A 22478-nucleotide genomic window follows, 5' to 3' on the forward strand; every position below is an offset into this window, starting at 1 on the left:
GACGTAAAAGTCTCACAGACTTTCCTGCCCCAGCTGGCTTTGAGTCTCAATCCTCAGATCACAGCCTCCTGAGTAGCTAGGATTATAGACTTGAGCCACCAGCACCTGGCTGGGTTTTTTGTTTGTTTTCATTTTATTTTTAAAAAGCTCTTCTGAGGTTAAATGAGATGGTCCACATGTTGGAATGATATTCACCATTTTGGTTTCTCCAGAAACGAAAGAAGACAAAAAGATTCCCATTAGTATGTACTCAAATCTAAAAAGCAAAAATTTAGGGGCCCACTATGGAGAGCATCAGAGATCAGAGTGGCAAAGGGATTTAAACCCAAGCCATGCCATTTCTTGACTGTGTGAACTCAGTTTTACATTTATTTGTTGTAAGGATTAATCAGACATTCTATGGTAATGCTCAGTAATTGCTTGCTGTTGTATCCAGAATGTACATAAAGGAGTATGAAGTATAATATTAAGACTGAAATATACAAAATTTGAACGAGTGTTTTGTTAAAATATTTCTTTGAGTAGTAACTAAGCTATAAATAAAGTGATTACCCTGAGAGGCTAGATAAATAATAGATTTTTATAGAGCTTGAAAATGATGATTAGAAGCCACATAGGCAACTGCTTCCAGCATTGTTAAGAGGGGAAAATAAAGACGGGCACCTAATTATACATGTCCTGTAAGACAGAAACAACCACAAGAAGACACACACACGGAAAACATCCTTCAATTCCAGCAGTGGCCACAGGTTGGTAAGATCATGGGTGATTCTGACCCACTTCTTCCCAACTGTTAATCTTCTCAAGCATGTCTATATTGGTCATCTGACTTTTGTAACAAAAGCTATTAGAAAATTAATGTTAACCATCTTGCAAAGAAGAGGCCTTGATTATTTGTGATTGATTACTGTTATGAAGATATGGTTGTTTTTTTTGAGAATATGACCTTGGTCAGACTCAACCTGAGCTAAGCTATCTACTCTGAGGACCTCCTAGAATGCTTCTGTACATTCATGCATTAAAGACAAGCTAATTCCACAGTACTGATTTTGTGGAACAAGGTATCTTTTCAATGAACCTACTTCCCAGAATTGCTACACACTCAATTCTCCTGAAATCCCTTAAATTTTTCTACAATCTTCATTTATCTGAGAATGAATAGATTACATCCACATACCAATTCCTTAAGGCAATTTTGGTTTTGTACCACTGTAAATATTCTTAGAATGCCATTTTGAAGATTAGCTGTATAGAAATCAGCCTTTCCCAGCTGTAAGCAACAAAACCAAATAATGTCAATTATGTCTTATAATGTGGGTTCTCTTAAAAGAGCAATCCCACAGAGTAAAACGCTGGATGGGCAGAGCATGTGTTCTGCCAACACCACACAATGCTTCTTCCTTTCCTGGCATCAGCCCAATGTGTGAATGGAGTCCTTCTCTCTCATGAGTGGAAATCTAACGGCATTTCCTCTGGAAAGAGCAAACTGAAAAGTTTGTGTTTAATTTCTGGGTGGAAGTAACTAAAATTTTTGTTTTAAATAAAAGTTGGAGCTTTAAGAAAATTCTGTTGCTATCAGTCACCACGCTTCCCCCCCCCCCCCCCCGCCCTTTCCAACACACACATTAGAGCCAAGGCCCACAGCATTGCTAGGCAAGGGTTTGAGCATGTTCAATGACATGAACTTTTTCCTTAAAGTAACTACTGGGCACGAGACACTGCCCTAGTTACAATCAATACAAATACGAACAAAATTGCAAGAAACTCACAGCTGATCTGACAGGAAAGAGACACAAGAGATGGTTATCAAGTAATTGGGAAAAGAGGCAAGAGAGACCTGGAAGCACTAAGAAGTACCACACATGTTCACTGACTGAATGAATGGCCACATAATAGAGACTTGCATATTCTCAATCATTCTTTCCACCATAGCACATTTTATGCCACCTACTTGTCTTTACAATAAGGCTGAAAATCACTCAGACACTCCAATAGTAAGCTTTGTGTTCTGTCCTTAAAACTGCCAAATTGGAATGTAATTCTGTAATCCCACAATAACGCAGTATAACCAAATCAAAAGCCATGTGCGTCAGCCTAGAGTGTGTCTACAATATTTTTGAACAAAAATGATTGAATTTCATTGGCCATAACCACTTCCAAATTTTAGAGTGACTGTCTTCTGCCATCTCTTTCTCATCAGTTTTCATTGAAGATGCAAGCACACAGGGGCCTGTCCAGCAATCACAGTTCACTCTCCAATTAAGGACTCCCCTTCCTCTGTTTTAAATCATTTTCCTATCAGCGGAATCCTCTAATAGGATGCATAACTTACAGATAGATGCGTATTTTAGTTGTCATTTCTAGACACTAATACGTTCACTGTAAGAAAACACTGAGTTAAAAATTAAGCTGGAAGGTACACTGCTACAATCCCTCGCTTGCCATCTTTCAGCAGCCTCTGCTCAGGCCCTGGGAGCCCAGCCTATTAAATGCCCATTTCCGTAGACTGAAAAACTTGGGTTTGGGACCAATTCAGTAAATGAGATTTGTGAGTATCCTGAAGCGAAGAAGACTTTGCCTGAGGTCCAATCTCACAGCACAGAAGTTGAGGCTGAGGTGTCAGCAAGGGATAGGGAATAGTCTAGAGGCCCTAGCACTCCTGGTGGCCCTGCGCACAGGGCCACCTCAATGGCAGGGAATGTGGCTGGAGACCAAAAATGAAGTACAGAACGCCTCTGGATTGTGATCCGGCTTTGAGACAATGCTGAAAAGCTCTGGTGAGAAGCAGCACAAGGTTAGCAGGTAAGCTGACAGTATGAAGATGTGAAGGGGAAAACAGCTATTAACAGAAACAGAACCACAACTGAAAGAAGGCAAAATCTTAAAAAGAACAGCACAGTGTATAACAGCACCAAGTAATAAGAAATGTGTCTTCTAATTAAGTCATAGAGAAAAGTTAAATCATGTCATATGCTTAACACACCAAGGTCACATACAACCCAATTCAGAAAATATTTCCAAGACTTTCCTTATGCTAGTTCTTATAAATGATCTATTTCAATACTTCTAAAGCTGAAATGATGAGCAACACCATGGCTTACAATGCTGGGAGAATCTGCAGTGCCCCTTGTGCCTTACAATGGCTCATGTTCTACATCAAGAGCTCCCTCTCCCTAAGTTAGCTTCACTAGTACAAATTCTCAAACCGGTCCTGAAGTGAAGCCCTGCATCCCAGAGTCACAAAAACTGATGGACTAGCAAATTCTCTGGTTGCTCAAAACAGTGCTGCAGGTTCTCTTAAAGAATTGCGAGGGGAGGAGACAAAGCAGGCAAATAAAGGGGCTGGGCAAGAGTGCTCCAGCTACTCAGTGCTTCTGGTAGCAGCTTCCACAAGCCCTTCAACTGAGACCTGACAGTGCTGTCCTCAAAGCCAAACAAAGTTCTATGTTCCTGAAGCATCATGCAGGTCCAGAGGATCTTTTTTGAGAATAGTTTCTGGATGGAATTGTGAAAAAAGCAAGCTTATCTCTAACAGCAGTGCTGTGAGCAGATCTCTGAAAAGTTAGGAGTATTGCTTAACAAAACAGACACTAAACTTTGGTGCAAATGTAGACATATAGCATGAGATGAGGCCTTGATATCTTTTGCCTTTCTCAATACTACTGTGCTTATTGCTGCTTCAATAAAACCTGCTACAGCATTACCAGCATCCACTTTATGATCACATGTAACTAGTATAAACCATAAACTTTTCCCCACTTTCAAATTTACTTATTTATTTGTTAACTGCCAGTCCTGGGGCTTGAACTCAAGGCCTGAGCACTGTCCCTGGCTTCTTTTTGCTCAAGGCTAGCACTCTACCACTTGAGCCACAGCACCACTTCCAGCTTTTTCTATGTATGTGGTGGCCAAGGAATCAAACCCAGGGCTTCATGTATGTTAGGCAAGCACTCTACCACTAGGCCACACACCCAGCCCCCCCACTTCCAAATTTTTAAACTTTTTTTTTTTTGCTGGACCTGAAGCTTGAACTTAGGGCCTGGGCTCTATCCTTGAGCTTTTATTCTCAATACACTCTTACCACTCGAGCCACGGCTCCACTTCTAGCTTTTTTCCCCCACAATTAAGTGTAGATTAAAGTCTCATGGACTGTCCTGCTTAGACTGGCTTTAAACCATGATCCTCAGATCTTGGCCTCCTGAGAAGCTAGGATTCCAGGCATGAGCCACCAGGGACCCTCAAGTTCTTAAATTTTCAAATGGACTAAAGTCTCTAACTTTATTAGGAGGCAGGTATCCAAGCTGATACAGACTGATGAAACCAACCTTCTGAGTGGCTTCCTTTTTCTTCTTATCCTCTTTCTTCCTTTTCTTGTCTTCCATTAACTGTTCTTCCCTTTCTTGCTCCTTCTCTCTGTTAAAACAATATCACACTAGGTTATACGTTACATTCACAGTCCATTTCGTACAAAGTTCATCTATGTGTCTACACAGAATACAGTATTTTACCTAAACCTAAAGGATACATATGACTCACATATAGGTGTCCCCACATCTTGATTTGCCACTCTGTTTACAAAAAGTCTAATTTTGTATGTGCATGCCAGCCCTGGGGCTTAAACTCAGGGCTACTTGCTTTCCCTTAGATATTTTTGCCCCAGGCTGGTACCCTACCACTTGAGCCACAGCTCTATGTCTGGTTTTTGGTAGTTAGAGAAAAGAGCCTCATGGACTTTCCTGCCCAAGCTGGCTTCAAACCTCAATCTTCAGATCTCAGACTTCTGAGTAGCTAGGATTACAGGCGTGAACCACTGGTTCCCAGTTTTCAAGTAGGTTTTTTTTTTGTTTGTTTGTATGTTTGCTTTTTAAGGTTAAAAGCCCATACTTGGCGCTCACTAAATTTTATAAGTAGAAAGCACAATCAGAGATTGAATTCTCAGTTTCTACAGCCTGGAGCAGATACTTCCATGGTACTTAGGATTTTAGGTGATGCAGTGCACCAAAGCCACAAATATGATGCAATGGGTCAACTAAAGTATTGAATCACTTATGATATGGCCAAGTCAAAAGTGAATCAAATGAAAGAAAAATGTTAAGGAAATATCAGGTTTGCAAATGGCAAACCTTCTTGAAGGGCTTAGAATCGAACAGGCTCCTCTATGCCAAAGAAAACTGAAGTGGTTCTCATGAATATATTAATCAATGTTTAAGTTACAGAAACTAAAAAAAAAACAACAAAGTTTTTAAATTATTTTACTGGGCTGGGAATGTAGCTTAGTGGTAGAGTGCTTGCCTAGCATGAAGTCCTGGGTTCAATTCCTCAGTACAACATAAACAGAAAAGGCCAGAAGTGGCACTGAGGTTCAAGTGGTAGCCTCAAGCAAAAAGTAGCCAGAGACAGTGCCCAGGCCCTAAGTTCAAGCCCCAGGACTGACACACACACACACACACACACACACACACACACACACACACACACACACACACACACTTATCTACATGTTGTTACCGACTATACATTTACAAATGTTAGCTTTTTTCCTTTCTGCATTTCTGGGCATAAGTACATCAAAGACATATGCAAAATTTATAGCCTAAAAGTAATATCCATGAAAATTCTAAAAATACAATCAAGTCCTCAGCTGAGTGCTGGATTCCTCTGGATTGAGATTATGTGTGCATCAGCCCAAGTGTGGGGCTCTTGGAGAAAACCCACTTGCAACTGTGAGCTACCCTAAAAAAACAGGTTCAGGAAAATGGGCCGGATGGAGGCTGGCTGTCTTGGGAAGCTGGCCGCCGATTCTGTTATATTTGGCGCTAAGGACCACTAGCGCCTGCTGGAAGCAAATGGAAGGCCACAATGATCCTCCTCACCATAATTTAGTTCTCACATTCTCCCATAGGACTGATTACAAAAAAGTTGCAGCCACAGCCTGAGCATCCTCATTTAAATATTCAGTGCTTTAAAAAGGTTGTCGTTCTTTTTTCTAGTTCTAAAATTACATTTGTTTTTTAAATTCCATGTTAAAAAATTGCAGTAAATCTTTAATGAGACACATTCTTACAGAACAACTACCCCTTTCAACTATTTCCCCTATAAAAACAGGCAATTCAAGGAAAGGGATTGAAATTTATGCTCACTAGAAGTAGATTTATTTCCAAAGCAAATATTTTTCAAAGCTTTCCAGGAGACAAGCTTTGCTTTCACTCTGGCTTTTTAAAAAAAACTGAATCTTGGTAGTTTTCTCCTTAAATTTCACTCCTTTAAGGGAGAATTTACTTTGCTAACCCTGAGTAAAAAATTTGCCATTGCCCTCTGTAGATCACCTTTATAGTAACAATAAAAAATTTAAATTGCCATTGCCTTACATGAATCAAACGGTGTGGGATTCACCTTGCTCTAATTTAGCTGTGTTGTATCGAAGCTGTACAACACCATCATCTGGAGAGTTCTACAAGTCCCTTTACTGAGTGAGCCAAGTAGAGCAAGGCCAGCCACGCTGGTAGCAACCGGAGAGGGCTGCATACAGGGCCACTAACCAACAGCTAAGCATACTACTAATGACAACAATAACCAGGTGTCTTTCTACTGAAAACAGGTATTTTAAAAACGGAAAGGGAGAAAATTCAAATGAACCCTGTAGAGAGTTGGATTAATATTGGTTATTAGCATGTATTCATTGTTTTCCACATACAGAGGCATAACAATGAACATAGGCATTTGTTTGCCTGTGAATATAGGTAACTATCTTTATGAAGCCATTCACACACACATACATAAATATACAATACAGTAATGTAGTTACTCTAAAGCTTTGAAGAGGTGAGGGCAAAAGAAGCAACATCCAAATAACTATATGCCCATTTAACTCCTAGATTTATGACTTATAAATATCCTTTTCACTAAAAGGACCAGAATCCTTTGGAACAAAATCTAATTCTGAGGCTCAGGCAAGAAAAGCCCAAGACTAGAATGCATGTTTGTGACAAAGAAACTAAGTATTCAAGAATGGTGGAAGTTCAAATGGTTCCAGAAGACAGTGGGGTTTCTATGAGCTTTCTCTGGGACAGTACAAATATCAAATGATGAGGGTCATTGGTATGGCTCAAATGGTAAAGCCAAGTATGAGATCCTGAGGCCAAACCTCAGTACCACTAAGAAAAAACAAACACAAACCAAACATTATATATGAATCAGGAAAACCCAAGTTCATACAAAACCAAATAAACTGTATGAGAATGGGATATTCACATACTTTCAAAATACCCCCTATAAAATATTAATTAAAGGGGGAAAAGAGTAATTAAGACAAGAGAAGCCTGGCAGACACCATCTTGATCAAGTTTATCTTTGGGAAATCAGTGGTGGGAAAACTGAAATGGAGAGGTTGTTGGAAGGAGGCTGAGAAGAACGCAGCGCCATCTCTGTCTCTGTGATGGTCCTTTCAAACACGTACAACCCAAATATCACAGGGAACCGCTGGACAACTCCACAGAGAGCCACTCCACAAGATGAATGGCTCACAATATGCAGGCATTTCAAGGCCTTAGAAGTCAAGGAGAGCTACAGAAACTGTTTGAGACTAAGACTCATGACCAAATGCACCTGTGTTGCAGTGCCATTCCTTGATAGGGGCTGAGGAGTCAAAAGTAGGGGGGCACCTTTGCTTTTCAAGGTCACATTGCAGGATACAGGAGGAAGTTCTTCCTTTGTTTCAAATATGCTACAATACTATTGAGAGAGTTGTAAACAGGGGACACAGGGGCAGCAGCCTATTCTCAAACCACTTGGGAACAAAAAGGCTTTTCAAAGCTGTACAGATTTCAACTCCAAGTTCGAGACTTTTTTCCCAAAACAAAATCCAAACACAAAACAACTGCCCAGGCAGTATTCCAGATCAATTACACAGAAATTGCTAGAGATCTTTAAAAGTTCAACCTCTCATTGTTCCACATCAGCGTATTGATAAAAAATACTCATTCGTGTCTACAATACTTTATAATATTACTCGATTTAGACTTCAGAAATCAAACTTCTCATATGGCATCCAAATGATAGATACCGGGTGACAAAGGTGGGGCCCAGTGACCATTAGATGCTTGGAAGTTTGGGGGAAAGCAAAACTGTTCATCCCTACATACACAGAGGCAACACACAGCCCTCCAGAACTTCATCCAACAAAGTCAGTCCTTACTGAGTCCCTACTGCTTGCTAGGAAATACATGGTCTCTAGATGGGCTCAACATCCGGGTAGTTATGAAATTTGCACCCCTCACATTCAAGCCCCTCACAGCCCTTGGGGATTCTTGGACTGGAATGGGAGACTGCCAGTTTGAGCCAACTCATCACCAGCCCCAGTGTGCTCGCCATGCCTCCTTGGGTGCTAAGACACGTGGCACACACAATGTGGGAGCGCCGCCCTACAGGCCAAGTTTAACAGGAGCTACCAGCACTAGCCTCTGAAATAGACAAAGGTGTGACATGCTACTTTTAACTTTCTGTCAGTACTGGAAGAACTGAGGCACCATGAGTGTAAACAAACACTGTAATCTAGTGTAAGTTTGCATTTTAATGTGTTGCTGGTGGAACCAGGGCCTCACGCCTGCCAAACATTTGCTCTAGCCAGCCCTACACTACAGCCCTAGTCCCAAACTAGTAAAAGCCTCTAGATGAAAAACAAACAACAACATAACTCTGCATTTTATTTATTTTATAGTGACTTACTTGACAGCAGACTCAAATAAAGGTAGTACTTGAATAAAAAGAAAACTGTCTAATATTTGTATGAGCTGAGGTGCAGCAAGATTTCTGCTCCACAGGCACACTCAGAACACTGAGAGCCAAGGAGCTGACACTCCTAAAATCCTGCTGCAGCCCTGAGGGCGGAAAGCTGTGGATGTGGACAACTGCTCCCTAGCACTGCCGTTCATAAAGTGCCCAGCCGCCACACTTCCCCAGCCCACTCCGTGCACCTGACACAAAAGCCATCCTCCTTTTCACCATCTGTCACTTTATCCCAATGACAAGCCCTGCTCAAGAGCAATTTGCTTCTCTGACATTGCCCCTGCTTACTCCAATCCCAAAGAAACCCGTCCTTTGCTGTACATTTCTCAATGGTGGTTGTCCCTGCCTCTTGTAACTTCCTGGAGCTGTCAAAACAGACATCAAGTCAATGGCATGCTCAGAGCTAGTGAAATAGCTAGTGTGACTGTTGTCACTAGGGATGTAGGAGGCTGGGGTGCCCTCTGTGTTTTATTTTCCTCCTAAATATATTTTTATTAAGCGTCTGATGAGAGCTAGGCACATTCCAAGCAGTGGACAGAAGAAAAAAATCAAGCTCCAGCTTGCAGGGGCCTTACTTTACACCAGAGAGATACAAAACCAAGATATTCTGCTAAGTATGTACAAAGTAACATTTAGTTCAGAGGAGCACAGGGCAGTGTTGACTGATGGAGAAAGGCAGGGGAGAGGACTTTACCTTACACATGATGGCTAGGAAAGGCCTCCCTGATGAGGTGGTCTCAGCAGGGAGACCACTGAGGCAAGGCCTTAGTCCATGGGAATAGATGGTTTGCATGCCTGAGAGATGGAGAGAAAGATGCAACCTAGAGAACAGAGGAGGTGGTACCAATGACCAGGGAGGTGCCAGGGCTCTCTACGATGAAGACGTTTTTTAAGGTAATTGAGTAATTCTAATGAACTAATACATGTCAACTTCAATACGTGTTTTTTTTTTTCTTTTCTTTTGCCTGTCTTGAGGCTTGAACTGAAGGCCTGGATGCTGTCTCTGAGCGTTTTTGCTCAAGGCTAGTGCTCTACCACTTGAGCCACAGCTCTACTTTCAGGTTTTCCTGCTGGGGCTGGCTTCAAAATGGGACTCTTAAGATCTCAGCCTCCTGAGTAGCTGGGACTACAGGCATGAGCTACCAGTGTCTGGCTTTTTTTTTTTTTAATAAGCATAAATTTTGTTATACAAGGGGGCATTCCCGTTCATGTGTACAATGTATTACATTAACCTCCCCACCTTTATCACTCTCCTTACTCCCCTCCTTGCTTCTTGATACGGTGGCTTACACCTATACTCCTAGCTACATTGGAGGCTAAGAGCTGGAAGACTGACTACAGTATGAAGCCAACCCAAGCAGAAAAGTCTAAGAGACTATCTCCAAACAACCAGCAAGCCCAGCTGGAGGCTCAGCTCAAATGGCAGACTGCCAGCAGACCACTGAAGTTAAAAAAAAAAAAAAAGGGACTATTGTCCAATGGAACTGTAGAAATTATTCAGTCCTGATATTTCTAAAAATATGTTAGAATTTATACCATTTTGCCATGTTCAAATTGTTTTATTGATCAAATGTTCTTGTCTTAAGCACACTAGACACATGACAGATGCCATAAGGTTATTCAAAATGTACAACCTAACTCACAACCTATTTTTTCCCAATTTCAGGGTTTGCTTACTCAGCGGGTCATGTACCATATGAGCCACATCTTCAGTCTGCTTTTTGCTTGCTATTTTGGTGACAGAATCTCTTGGGCTTTTCTAGGCCATCTCTGGACCTTAATCCTTCTGATTTCAACATCCTGGGTAGCTAGGATTATAAGCATAAGCTTTAGCTGTTAACTTTGCTGTGTGGCAGTAGGCACTAAGCTCTGTCAACATCAGTTCTAAGCACCTCTGGCCCACTTCCTAGACTCCCTTATGATGAGACATGGAGATGTCATTTACCCTGCCATAAGGGATATTTGTGTCTAACTTTAATGGGGAACACTCAGCGAGAGAGACAATGGCAACTTTATCACAGCAGTTTCTTGAATGTACATGAAGACTCGTCAGCTCTCGTGGAGCTCTCAGGGGCAGAGCGGTTCTGAGGTATGGTCCCAGGAGACACCAGTGGGTTCTTCAGTATTTCTCCCATGCAAAAATGGGAGTACAGGGGCTGGGAATATGGCTTAGAGGTACAGTGCTTGCCTTGTATACATGAAGCCCTGGGTTTGATTCCTCAGCACCACATATATAGAAAAAGCCAGAAGCAGTGCTGTGGCTCAAGTGGGAGAGTGCTAGCCTTGAGCAAAAAGAAGCCAGGGATAGTGCTCAGGCCCTGAGTTCAAGCCCCAGGACTGGCAAAAAAAAAAGGGGGGGGAGGGAAGTACATACTACTGTCTTCCTATGACTTAAAAATGTCCAGAATATATCCAATATATATAACTTGTACACATTTCCTTAAAAGATAAAAGGTAATCTTGGCAACTGATAAAACAGTAAGGAAATAGACACAAAACCACTATCAATCATACTCAACTAAGGATTAATGATACCACATGCATATTTGGGAAAGAAAAATGAGCAAAAAGGAGCACAGTGAAAAGAGTTAAAGTGCTACAAGTATCCATTAAGAATATTTTAATTAAAAATGCACAAAAAGAGAGCATGTTGGAATGCGTCCATTCAGGCAGAGGAAATTACATAGTATGGTATTCCAAATTTCTGTGTCGGATTTGTTCGTAGCATTTTTCATTTGTTGGATCCAACTGGGGAAATTTAATGGGATGCTAATGTAATTTGTACAGATATTCAATTAGTAGACAAGGCCAAACACCACTGGGGCATAAAAATCATCCTGAGACCCAGTGGCTCATAGGAAGAAAACAATAACAGAACTGATGATGTAAATGCATATTTCTTAATCCAAAAGGACAAAGACATTTTTCCTGCCTTTAGTTGTTTCTTAGGACACGTGATAGGCAATATATCAAATCTAATCCAGCTTACAAATGGCTACAAATGGCTTACTTAGCGTCCTTTAGGGAGTTGTATACTGAAAAGATTGTCTTAATTTTAAAGAGAATTTTGTTACATGCAGATTCCTATTTAATATATATGGGATGGAACCTACAATTCCCATTTCTCACAGGGTGTGCTTTTGAGCAGTGTAGATATAATGTATTCACAACAGCTTTTTTTCCAAGAAGATATGGAAAGTATAGTCATTTTTCCGTGAGTCATATTACCTCTAAATGTCAAGTCTATGCCTTGTTATAGCTACCTGTGTTTCAGTGCTAAATTACTGTGCACTTATTTACAAGAGTATTTTAAAAGATAATTAAACAACTCATGTAGTACAGACTAGGAAGCAAATCCACTGAGATAATGACATAGAAAAGAAAAGGTGTCTCAGAAACAATGAAACGTGGCAGTAAAGGTTCCCTCATGCAGGCTAACTAAGCTTTTCAGGAATTCCCTAGTTTCCTATTTTAGCAATAAAGTGGTTCATTTGGAATTACTTCAGCCAAGTAAAGAAAGGCAATGTATTTTCGTATTTTAAAAAACCCAAAACAAAAGAAAACTTGCTTTTAACTTTCAGAAATTCCATGTGGCCAAAGTTGTAAACTCTGATTGGTTTTCCTGCAAAGAATTTCATGGTAAATGGTATCTGAAGGATGTCTTATTTGAAACCATTCACCTGGCACCTGGTGTTTTCTTGCCAGCTGGCCTAGCATTCTCTAGCAGAGATGATTCCTCTATTCAACAGTAGTGCAGCTGGGTAAGAGGCTCTTCATGTCACCCTCTAAGCCTGCTTTTTTGTTGAGCATGGGGACCAAATCCTGAGATACCTGTACTGAGGTCTTCTTAGTTCCTTCCGATGTTCCCCACAAGTAACTTTCTATCCCCCCTTACCACTGGGACCATTTATTCCCCAAACGAGTTTCACTTATGTACAATGCAGGAGCCTGCTCCTTCCTTGTCCCAGATGGCTATATCATCCAAGACCACGATGCCTTTTTTGGAAATCACTGTATCACAACCACCTAACGCTCCTATTTTCTTTCATAGTACTGCCCCCTCTCCTCTTTTTTTGGTGCTGGTATGGCACATGAACTCAGAACCTTGTGTTCTCACTTGACATTTTTGCTCATAGCTGTTGTTCTACCACTTGAGCAATGCTTCCAGTACAGCATTTTGCTAGTCCATTAGAAATATCATCTAAGCCAGCCCAGGCTGGCTTCAAACTGAGATCTTTGGATCTCAGCCTCCAGAGTAGCTAGGATTACAGGCATAAGCCACTACCACTAGCCTAGTTAAATCACTGTTGAATAGTCATCTTCCACATCTCTATTAATTCCCTCAGTAGCAGACTGACAGTTTTCCTGCATTGAAGGAAAGACCTGGAGCTCTATTTCCTGAATCCCATTCCTCATACAGTCCCCAGGCAAATGCCACCACTCAGAGGCGCTTGCATAAGACATAGAAGGAAGAAAAGAAGTCAGTAGCCAATAGTCTCTACACAAGTTGCCTACAAACAGTTTTCCACTCCTGAAGCACCTTCCGGATACATCAAAGTCACACGAAGCAGCTGACAGATGAGACCGCTGCCTCAGTAAGACCATCAGCAATTGAACCACTGTAGAAAGGTAACTAACTATAAAGCAGTTAAAAGCTTGCCATCTGACCATCTAAGTTCACAGTATCCAATGGCACGAAGCAGTGGCTCTGGGTAAGACCTAGAAATGGCATGATGTGCTTTAAATGTGGCCACACATACCAGGGCCTCTTCTCTGAAAATGCCAACTGGAAGGCCTGTCTGAACATGCTTGAAGGAGAAGCTAGGGGCTCTGGGTAGCTTCAAGCTGTCCCCTGCTAACCACACAGGGTAAAGGCCTGGGCTCTCCTCTCCCAGTGACTTCACCATTTCCTCTCTCAGAATTACACAGACACCAAGAAAAAATAAGGCTAAGTAATCCCATGAAAATGTTAAAAGTATTACCAAGTCAGGCTCAATGGCTCATTCCTATAACACTAGATATTCAGGAGGCTGAGATCTGAATATAAAAGCCAGAACAGGCAGATGAACCAAGAAGTGGAGGCGTGGGGCTGGGGATATGGCCTAGTGGCAAGAGTGCTTGCCTCCTATACATGAGGCCCTGGGTTCAATTCCCCAGCACCACATATACAGAAAATGCCCAGAAGTGGCGCTGTAGCTCAGCTGTGTGCTAGCCTTGAGCAAAAAGAAGCCAGGGACGGTGCTCAGGCCCTGAGTCCAAGCCCCAGGACTGGCCAAAAAAAAAAAAAAAAAAAAGTGGAGGTGTGTCTAGTTCAAGTGATAAGAGTGCCAGCTGTGAAGGAAAAACTGGAGTGAAAAATGAGGCCCTGAGTTTGAGCTCCTGGACAGGCATACACACACAGGAAAAATTACTAAAGTTTATAGAATCAGGAAAAAAAAAAAAAAAGCAAATGCCAAGAGCAAATCTCTCTAACTGTATGTCCTCAACTCTGCAGCTATGTATGACATGTCAGAAGATGGGAGGAAACTTTATCACATGTGATCCTTCAAGGGGAGTGATTTTTCATACTTTGGATGTGTGTCTTAAAAAAAGACCAAGTGAGTTGGCGGCTCATGGCTATAATCCTAGCTACTCAAGAGGCTGAGATCTGATGACTGCAGTTAGAAGCCAGCCTGGGCAGGAAACTCCCCGTGAGACTCTCATCTCCAATTAACTACTCAGGTGGAAGTGGCACTGTAGTTCAAGTAGTAGAGCACTGATCTTGAAGCCAAAGAGGCTCAGGGATGGCACCCAGGCTCAGTTCAAGGCCCAAGATTGGGGAGGGGTGGGGGGAGGCCATGTGTGTTTTACGTTGGGATTTAAACAGAATAGATTTGGACTTTGCTCAAGGATGCGCTAGTATCTATTGCCAATGCTGAGGTAGACAGGCAGTGTGCCAGCTTCCTCGTCACACCGTGTTACACTGTGTTACTCCCATTCTCTTAAACTCACATCTGTTGTTCTAATTTTGGAAATATTCCAAGAAAGGGTGTTATTTGTGACACTTATCTTAGTATTTTTTTTTAATTAGCTGAGAAGAGAACTGACTGCATTCTGGATTCCACAGGTGAGAGTTGTACCCTATTTCTCAATGCTTCTAATTTGTGTTCTATTTTCAGAATGGTAAAAACAGAAAGTCATGTTCTTGTGTGCCAGTAGTTGTCATGTAAATTTAGCAAGCTGAATGATAAAAAACTGAGTTACCTAGAGGGAAATATATATTTCTGAAAGATAAGCATATTTAATAGTAATAAGTAATGAACTACAGAGTAAGCCTGGCATGTGAACTCATGTAACCCAATTCTTCATCTGAAGTTATATACCAGTGGAAAATGACTCCAAATCTAAAGTATTTATATACAACCTTTTGGTAACAACTAAGCCAACACTTACCCACAGGGTCAGATACAGGATGTCTAACTCATTCAAAATTTAGCAGCCAATTTCTTCTTAGAAAGCCTGAGGAAATGTTTAGTGAATTACCTACCATTGTGATTTTCAATAGGCAATTTCAGTAACACTTTCATGTAAGCATATTTTCTGACAGGATTCTTAAGTGTCTCTTGAAAGCACCCATCCCAGAAGACTACATGACACAGTCATGTACAGCAAAGGGGTTTACTGTCAAGCCGGGGCTGACAAGGCCACCTCCCTCAATGAGGGGGGGAGAGAGAAATGGCACCTGTCTCTGTTCAGGGGCATCCTAGTATAGTTGGGACTATAGGTGGGAGGTCCATGTGTGCCAGCGGGTCACTCAAGACAGCATGTAATGCAGGCTGGAGTTTAGGTCTGGGCAGAGTAGTAATGCTGACCAATCCTGGAGGATGCCCGAGTAAGTAACATGAAAGTCTGGAACTCAGGAGTAGTAGAGGCAGATGAAGAGTACTTTAGGCTTCACCACAGCAGGCCTCCAACTCCTGTGTGAGAACCTTCCATCCCTGAATGAACCCATTTCTTGGCTTCCTGGCTTAGTAGTACATGTGGGTGAGGGCGGGTGGGCGGGCACACGCACGCAAACACACACGCACACACATGCACACACACACGGGGGGGGGGGGGAGGGAATGGGACACTGCATTCCTACTTCCTTATGGCTCTAATCAAGACTTTCCAGAGCCAAGATGGATCCCACTGGTCTACCCATCCCTTTTAAAGCTCTTTCTATTCCTGATCCCTCAGCAATGCATTCGGGAAGTCACAAAGGTATAACTTAAGGTGCCTGCAATCATGAAGATGTAGACTGTCCAGCCAGACTGGGCAGAATAAATCCACCTCCACAATAAACTGCAAATGGATCTCTAGTACAAGCTTACAACTTCCTATTTTCACTTCCAGGAAGGGCTGTGAGAAGTTGGGAGGACAGAATATTACATAAAGTAAGTAGGTACTCAGGACTTCCTTGGTGCCTTCATTTTTCTCAGAGCTGAAAGGGCCTCCTTTACTGGGTGTGAATCACCTTGCCTCCTGGCTACCCCTTAAAATGGAAGAAGAGATAGTTAAGCCAAGGGTAGCTTCATGTCAGGACACTAGCCATCAAGATCCTTTAGTTAAACCATCCCATACAAGGACTTCTTACTCATCACGTCTCCATCTAATTCTCATACACAAACCCTTGGACTGGACAGATATAGGAAGAATGCTCAATGGCAATGTAGTGCAAGGAGAAGCAGGAAGGCAGAAAGTGAATAAAGGTGCCAAAAAGACAGGCAAGCCTTTTTATCTGACTTAGCCAAGTCCAAGAGAAGCTCAACAAGTCTGCATGTATCTGGCGCCTGAGCACTCCGGAGCAGGAGCACTGCTTCTGAACACCAGCCAGATCCTTACACTGGTCACCCGGTCTATATCTAAGAGTCCAGGGATGTATGAACAATTCACACTGTGCAGAGAAGGAATCAGGGGCTCAGACAAAAGGGAACCGATCGTGCTGCATCACAGTGAGAGAACTTGAGCCCTCAGGCTGGCCTGGCCTGAGTTCCCAGGCACAACTGGGGAAAGGGAGGGACCCAGCACTTGGAAGGAAACCTAAAGCTTACCAGAAACAGACTTTTGTAGAATGGGACTGCTCGCAGGGCCTTTAATGTTGGGGATTTGCTTTCCCCCAAGACTGTTTTAGTTCTGTCTTTTTGCAGCTCTGAACTTTACCAAATTAGATCAACAAGTCTAATCTTGAAACGCCAACAACTGCTCTCCAAAGGCACCAATTTCCTTTTTCCTGATACAAAGCTTTAAAGCAAGAGAAAATGAAGAAACAGGCATATTCATCCAGCCATTTCTGGCCAGCTCAGCTACAGTGCTACTCTCCACTGTTCTTCACTGCTGTAATGTGCACCTTTTGCTTTAAAAAAGAAAAAAAAAGTTGAAAGGAAATGGGAAATTCAACACTAAATACCAGACTAAACTATAGAGGTGCACTGGCCAGAAAGGTAAAACAATCTCAAGCAAACAAGAAAGTGCATGCACACTTAGAAAACTATGTACTGCCTCCAGCAGAGTAGACTCAAGCAGCTCCTACTCCACCCACTTTCTAAGTCAGTCTAAAGCAGATAGCAACAATGGCTTAAGGGGAGGAGAGAGGACAGAACTCTTCACCTTGGAAGGGGAAACTGCACCTGCATTACTGTCATGCTTTCAACCCTTGCTCCAGGTCACATCTGCTATCTTGGTCCTCATCTGAGACTATGATGGGTGTGTCTATCAAGGCCTAAGAGTCCAGTCCTCCTCCACTACAGCAGTAATCCTCAAGGAGGTCAGCTGGGCTGGAAGACCTGACAAAATCTGTTGCTCATAGAGCTCCTAAAGTTCATAAACAATGTGTTTAAAATAGAGGATTTCCTTCTGTAAGAAAATCCAGTTTTGAGTACAGCACTGGTGGTTATATAAACCCAGTGACTCTGGAGGTAGAGATCTGAGGATGGAGCAAGAGGCCCTGAATTCAAACCCTAGTACAGGCAAATAAACTATACTACACATATATATGATATACTGAAATTATAATATTATGTATGTATTAATGAATAAATAAGAAAAAGGAAGAAAATTCAGTTCATTCACCTCATTCCCCTCATATTCACTTAGAACCATGTATGGGTTACAACTTGCTCTGACAAATCATATTCACATTCCAGTAAGAGGAAACAGGGATTGGACCAGACCAATGAACTGGAAGAAATAAGGCAGACAGGGTAAGGGGACAGAGCACGAAGAAGGCAGAAATGCAAACTCTTTGGGGGAAAGTGCAGGGAAGGCTTCTCTGACAGGCAAGTGAGTGGCCTAGGCAAGCTGAGTGCTAAAGCCCTTGGGGAAAGAGCAATTCTAGGGAAAGCCAAGCAGCAGCCTAGAAGCAGGTGTGGCCAGCCACTGTGGACATGTTTCCTCAGCCACAGTGTGCAGGTAGAAGGCGTTGATGGTGAGGAACAGAACGCCTCCACAGAACCCAGGGGAAAGCCCTCCCTTACTTCCAGGACTCTTCCTATCCTTTAGATAAAATCACAGAGCCCCCAGCCACGTGCTGGACCTTCTCATAACCACCCAAGACTCTGTAAAGTGTGTCCTAAACACGCCTGCCGGGTGTTATCCCCTGGCCCAGGGGACACAGACATGACCTAGACCTGAGGCTCTGTCTGTTTCCCGGGGACAACAGGTAAAATACATTCTATACTGTGGGGAATTCTAACAATAAAGGTTGGCTTGACTTTTCACCCAACTAACTGCCTGTGACAGCAATGTAAATCTAGTGGGGGTGTATGTGATGTCACCGGCCCAGCCCAGCCTGTAAACTCCAGAAACAGGTCCATCATTCCCAGTTCTTCAAAGTTCTAATTTATGCCTGTAGCTCTTTAAAAGTGCCCAGGGGTGGACAAAAACTTGGCCCTTCCTATCAGGATCGAGCATCCATGCCTGAGCCCAGATCTTAAAAGCCCACCATACATGTGGCCTGGTTTACACCCAGTCTCTGCCACCAGGTCTCCTGGAACAGACCTATTACCTGCTGCTGTCAGATCCCATTGGTTATTTTTTAACCTTCTGTATTTTTCTGGTCATCCTGTGCCAAGCTTGGTCCAAGGAGAGTAATGAGTGCTTGTTTAAACAAGCATAAAAAGGGTAATGTTCATCTACGTACACCCACAAAGCTGTGCTGGCAATACTTCCTCTTTCTTTTCCATTCTTTCACTTGCCTTGAGCCATGCTGCAGCCGTTTCTGGCTTTGTTTTTAGATGGGGTCTCTTGGTTCAAAATGCCTTGGTTCAAAATGCTACTTATGCCTCCTGTAATATTGGGATAAGATACTCATGAGCATACCTGGCTCATTTTATTTCTTTATTTCTTTTTACTTTGGCCAGTCCTGGGCTTAGACTCAGGGCCTGAGCACTGTCCCTGGCTTCTTTTGGCTCTAGGCTAGCACTATGCCACTTGAGCTATAGCGCCACTTCTGGCCGTTTTCTGTATATGTGATGCTGGGGAATCAAACTCAGGGCTTCATGTATGTGAGGCAAGCACTCTTGCCACTAGGCCATATTCCCAGCCCTCATTTTATTTCTTAAGATGAGTTCTTGCAAATATTTTCTCCAGGCTGGACCTTGAGCCAGGGATCTTCCTGATCTCTTCTACCTCCCAAGTAGATGGGATTATAGGCATGACCCACCATACCAAGTGGGGGTGAAGGTGGGAGTAGGGGATGTTGGGGGAGCTTGACTGAAAAACCGAAAAGCAAAAAATCTAATTCTAGTACTGAATCAAGTCATTTTCCTTGAGAATACTGTAAGTAGTCTTAATATAGTGGACTTATTCTAAGACTATACCATAAAGGAATATCTGGTAAAAGAGGGAAATTGCCAGGTCAACTGGTGGCTCCTAACAGCCTATATTCCTTCAGGTTTTTTTTAATGATGGGGGGGGGGGGCGGGGGAGTGGGGAGAAGCAGTGGTAATGGTAACCCTCCCGGTCTCAGCCTCTTGAGTAGCTAAGATTACAAGTGTGAGTCACTGGTTTCCCAATCCTTCACAGTTTGAAGCTAACCTGAGCAGAATGTCTGTGAGAGTCCATCTCCAATTAACTAGCCAAAAAAAAAAAAAAAAGACTAGACAGCCTATTTCAAGTGGTAGAGTACTAGCCAAGCAAAGGAGCACAGTGAGAGCGAGTCCAAATCTCAAGGGGGCGGGGAGGAGGGGGGGAGAAGGAGGAAGTTTTTCAATCTGTAACAACTTGGCTGCAGAAATGTTGCATTATTCTGGTGATGTGAGGACCTTCAATCTTCACAACCACAGAATTAGAGAAGAACTGTGGCTTTCGGGGGGTATGGGGAGGACATACACACTTCCGTTCTGGAGACCGGTTTTTCAATGCTGCGCTTATATTAACTGCACCATATACTTAAAGTTTATCGAGAGCATAAGTCCTATGACTCAGTCTTTCTACAATAATTACAGTGGAATTTACTGAAACAAATGGATTATGTCCCTGTCAAAGTATTTTCCTTGGAAGTGCTCATTCCAGTCATGTTTTCCTGGCTGAAGCTTGAGCTCCACTTTCAGATTTAAGGAACCAGTGTTTGGATACTTTTTTGCAATTATCTACATAGTTTGCTTTTTTAAAAAAGCAATAATGATTTGTATATATGAAGTCTAGAACCCTCATCTAGAAAGAAGCTAATTTACATTTGCACACCCTGCTTTACACACAGCAGGTGTGCAATCCTCGATGTCATGGGAAACAGCAGGCAGGAGTCAGACCCACCAGCCCTGCCTCAACACTACAGGACCTGGGCAGGCCACACCCCGGCTCTGGGCCACATCTGGGAGGGAGGGAGGGAGGGAAGATAGATGGTGCCAGTTTAGTTTGAGCCCTAACATTTTATGGTAATGTTATGGAATCAGTAAACACTGTTTCAGTGAAAGAACAATGGAGGAACCACTCTCTGTGGGATAAGTACTGAGAACTAGTTTCTGCATTTTTTTTTAAACCACCGAAAAGCTGATGCCAATGATGTAGTGAGGGAAACAGAACAAAGAAGGAACTGCTCTGAGGTAAAAAACAAAAACAAAAAAAAAACAAACTTCAAACTATGGCTTCAGAATGAAAATGCAGCACATGTGCCCAGTGAAAAGCCCAGAGCTCTGGCCCTTGAAAGTAGGCTCCGCTGGGTACTTACATTTATGTATTTTCTGTTCTCTTAATTATTCCAGTAGACTAAAATCTGACATACTGTGACTTCTAGTGAGGGAATTTTCCCTCCCTGCCAACTATGAAATGGCACAGGCCTAATAGGCGGGGCCAGCTTCTCATGGACTTGTAGGCTTAAGAACAGTGGTTCTTCATCATTGGTCAGGAATGGAGCCAGGTCCTAGCACCTATTTCTTGCTCATGTAAATTGTGTTACATTTTAAAATACAAAACAGCCACAAAAAGAGCAGAGGTTCTTTTTCCTGAGAGCACAGGAACCTACTGATAGTCCTTAAGCAGCGGAGCTTCAGGTTTCTATTTCAAAAGGTCACTGGCAGCAGGGAACAGTGTGTGTGTGATAAGAGTTGCTCAGCTGCAGAACCTGCACCAACTGGTGGGCCCGATGCGTAGCTATCAGTCAAGGTCCATCCAGGAGACACAACTGACACTCATTATTTTACAGGAGGTTTTAATGTAAAAGATAATGTAAAGAACTGATGACTAGGTATGAAGCTATTCATGAGTCACTGAGAGGGCAAAGGCGGAGCGTGTGTACTGAGGTGGTGCAACAGGCAGTGTCCCAGGGCTGGGGAAGGAAGTGGAAGAGGCTCTGAGCTTTGAAGGCCCTGCACCTCCCTGGGCAGAGGACTTTGGTGTAATGCCCCACAAAGGGTGCTGTGAAGCTGATCCTGCAAGAAGGAAAAACTAGAAAATGGGTGCAACTGCTGTACAAAGGGAACGCTGCTGCTGGGGCAAATGGTACCAAGTGCAACCAAGGGGCAAAGGAGGCAGAGGGGAAGCAACAAGTTTCTTCTTCCTCCGCCGCCCTGCAGGCACTGCCCAACAAAGAGCCGCAGCCACGTGGCAATCACAACTGTGGAAGGTAGGAACCCAACATCACTGCACAGAGCAGGGAGAGGAGGACCTGGAACGAGGCACAAATGCTTAATAACAAGGAAGTCACAAGATTTTCATCAGTCTTCTTTTCCAACACAACCGAATGACTCACTAACCACACGTACCAAATCTAGGAAGTCAATGACTATAAAGACATTCCAACATTTTGTGCTTACTTCAAAGATGTTAAAAGGTGAAGAAATAAAGCTGGTGCAGGTGGCTTGTGCCTATAATCCTGGCTACTCAGGAGGCCTGAGAGCTGAGGATCAAAGTTCAAAGCCAGCTTGGACAGAGAAAAGGATGAATAAGAACACAAAGAAACACAAGTCCCTGTGCTGGCAAAAGAAAAACAACAAAACAAATGTGGGGTGGGAAGTTAACAAGTATTTTTTAGTAAACATACCTAATGTAATCACAATCAGTAAGTTTTATAGAAAATGATCTCTGAAGAAATATCCAGATCAGAGGTTAATAGTGAGGTGGGAGTGTCAGTCAGGGGTCAGTAAGTGACTTAGTTTTGTTTGCATTAAAAGTTTTACTTTCGGGGCTGGGGATATAGCCTAGCGGCAAGAGTGCCTGCCTCGGATACACGAGGCCCT

General features: G+C 42.7%; 1 protein-coding gene across 6 annotated transcripts in view; it reads right to left on the bottom strand.

Annotated features, from left to right (window-relative positions):
* Positions 1 to 22478, bottom strand: part of Tnrc6b (trinucleotide repeat containing adaptor 6B) — a 213853-nt gene that overhangs the window by 66815 nt on the left and 124560 nt on the right. For all 6 annotated transcript variants that reach the window (XM_048355025.1, XM_048355016.1, XM_048354991.1 and 3 more), the window contains one exon: positions 4326 to 4413. In XM_048355025.1, the coding sequence (XP_048210982.1) occupies positions 4326 to 4413 (88 nt within the window). The remainder of the gene's footprint in view (positions 1 to 4325; positions 4414 to 22478) is intronic.

The sequence above is a fragment of the Perognathus longimembris genome, chromosome 1 (assembly GCF_023159225.1).
Source record: "Perognathus longimembris pacificus isolate PPM17 chromosome 1, ASM2315922v1, whole genome shotgun sequence".
Lineage (NCBI taxonomy): Eukaryota > Metazoa > Chordata > Mammalia > Rodentia > Heteromyidae > Perognathus > Perognathus longimembris.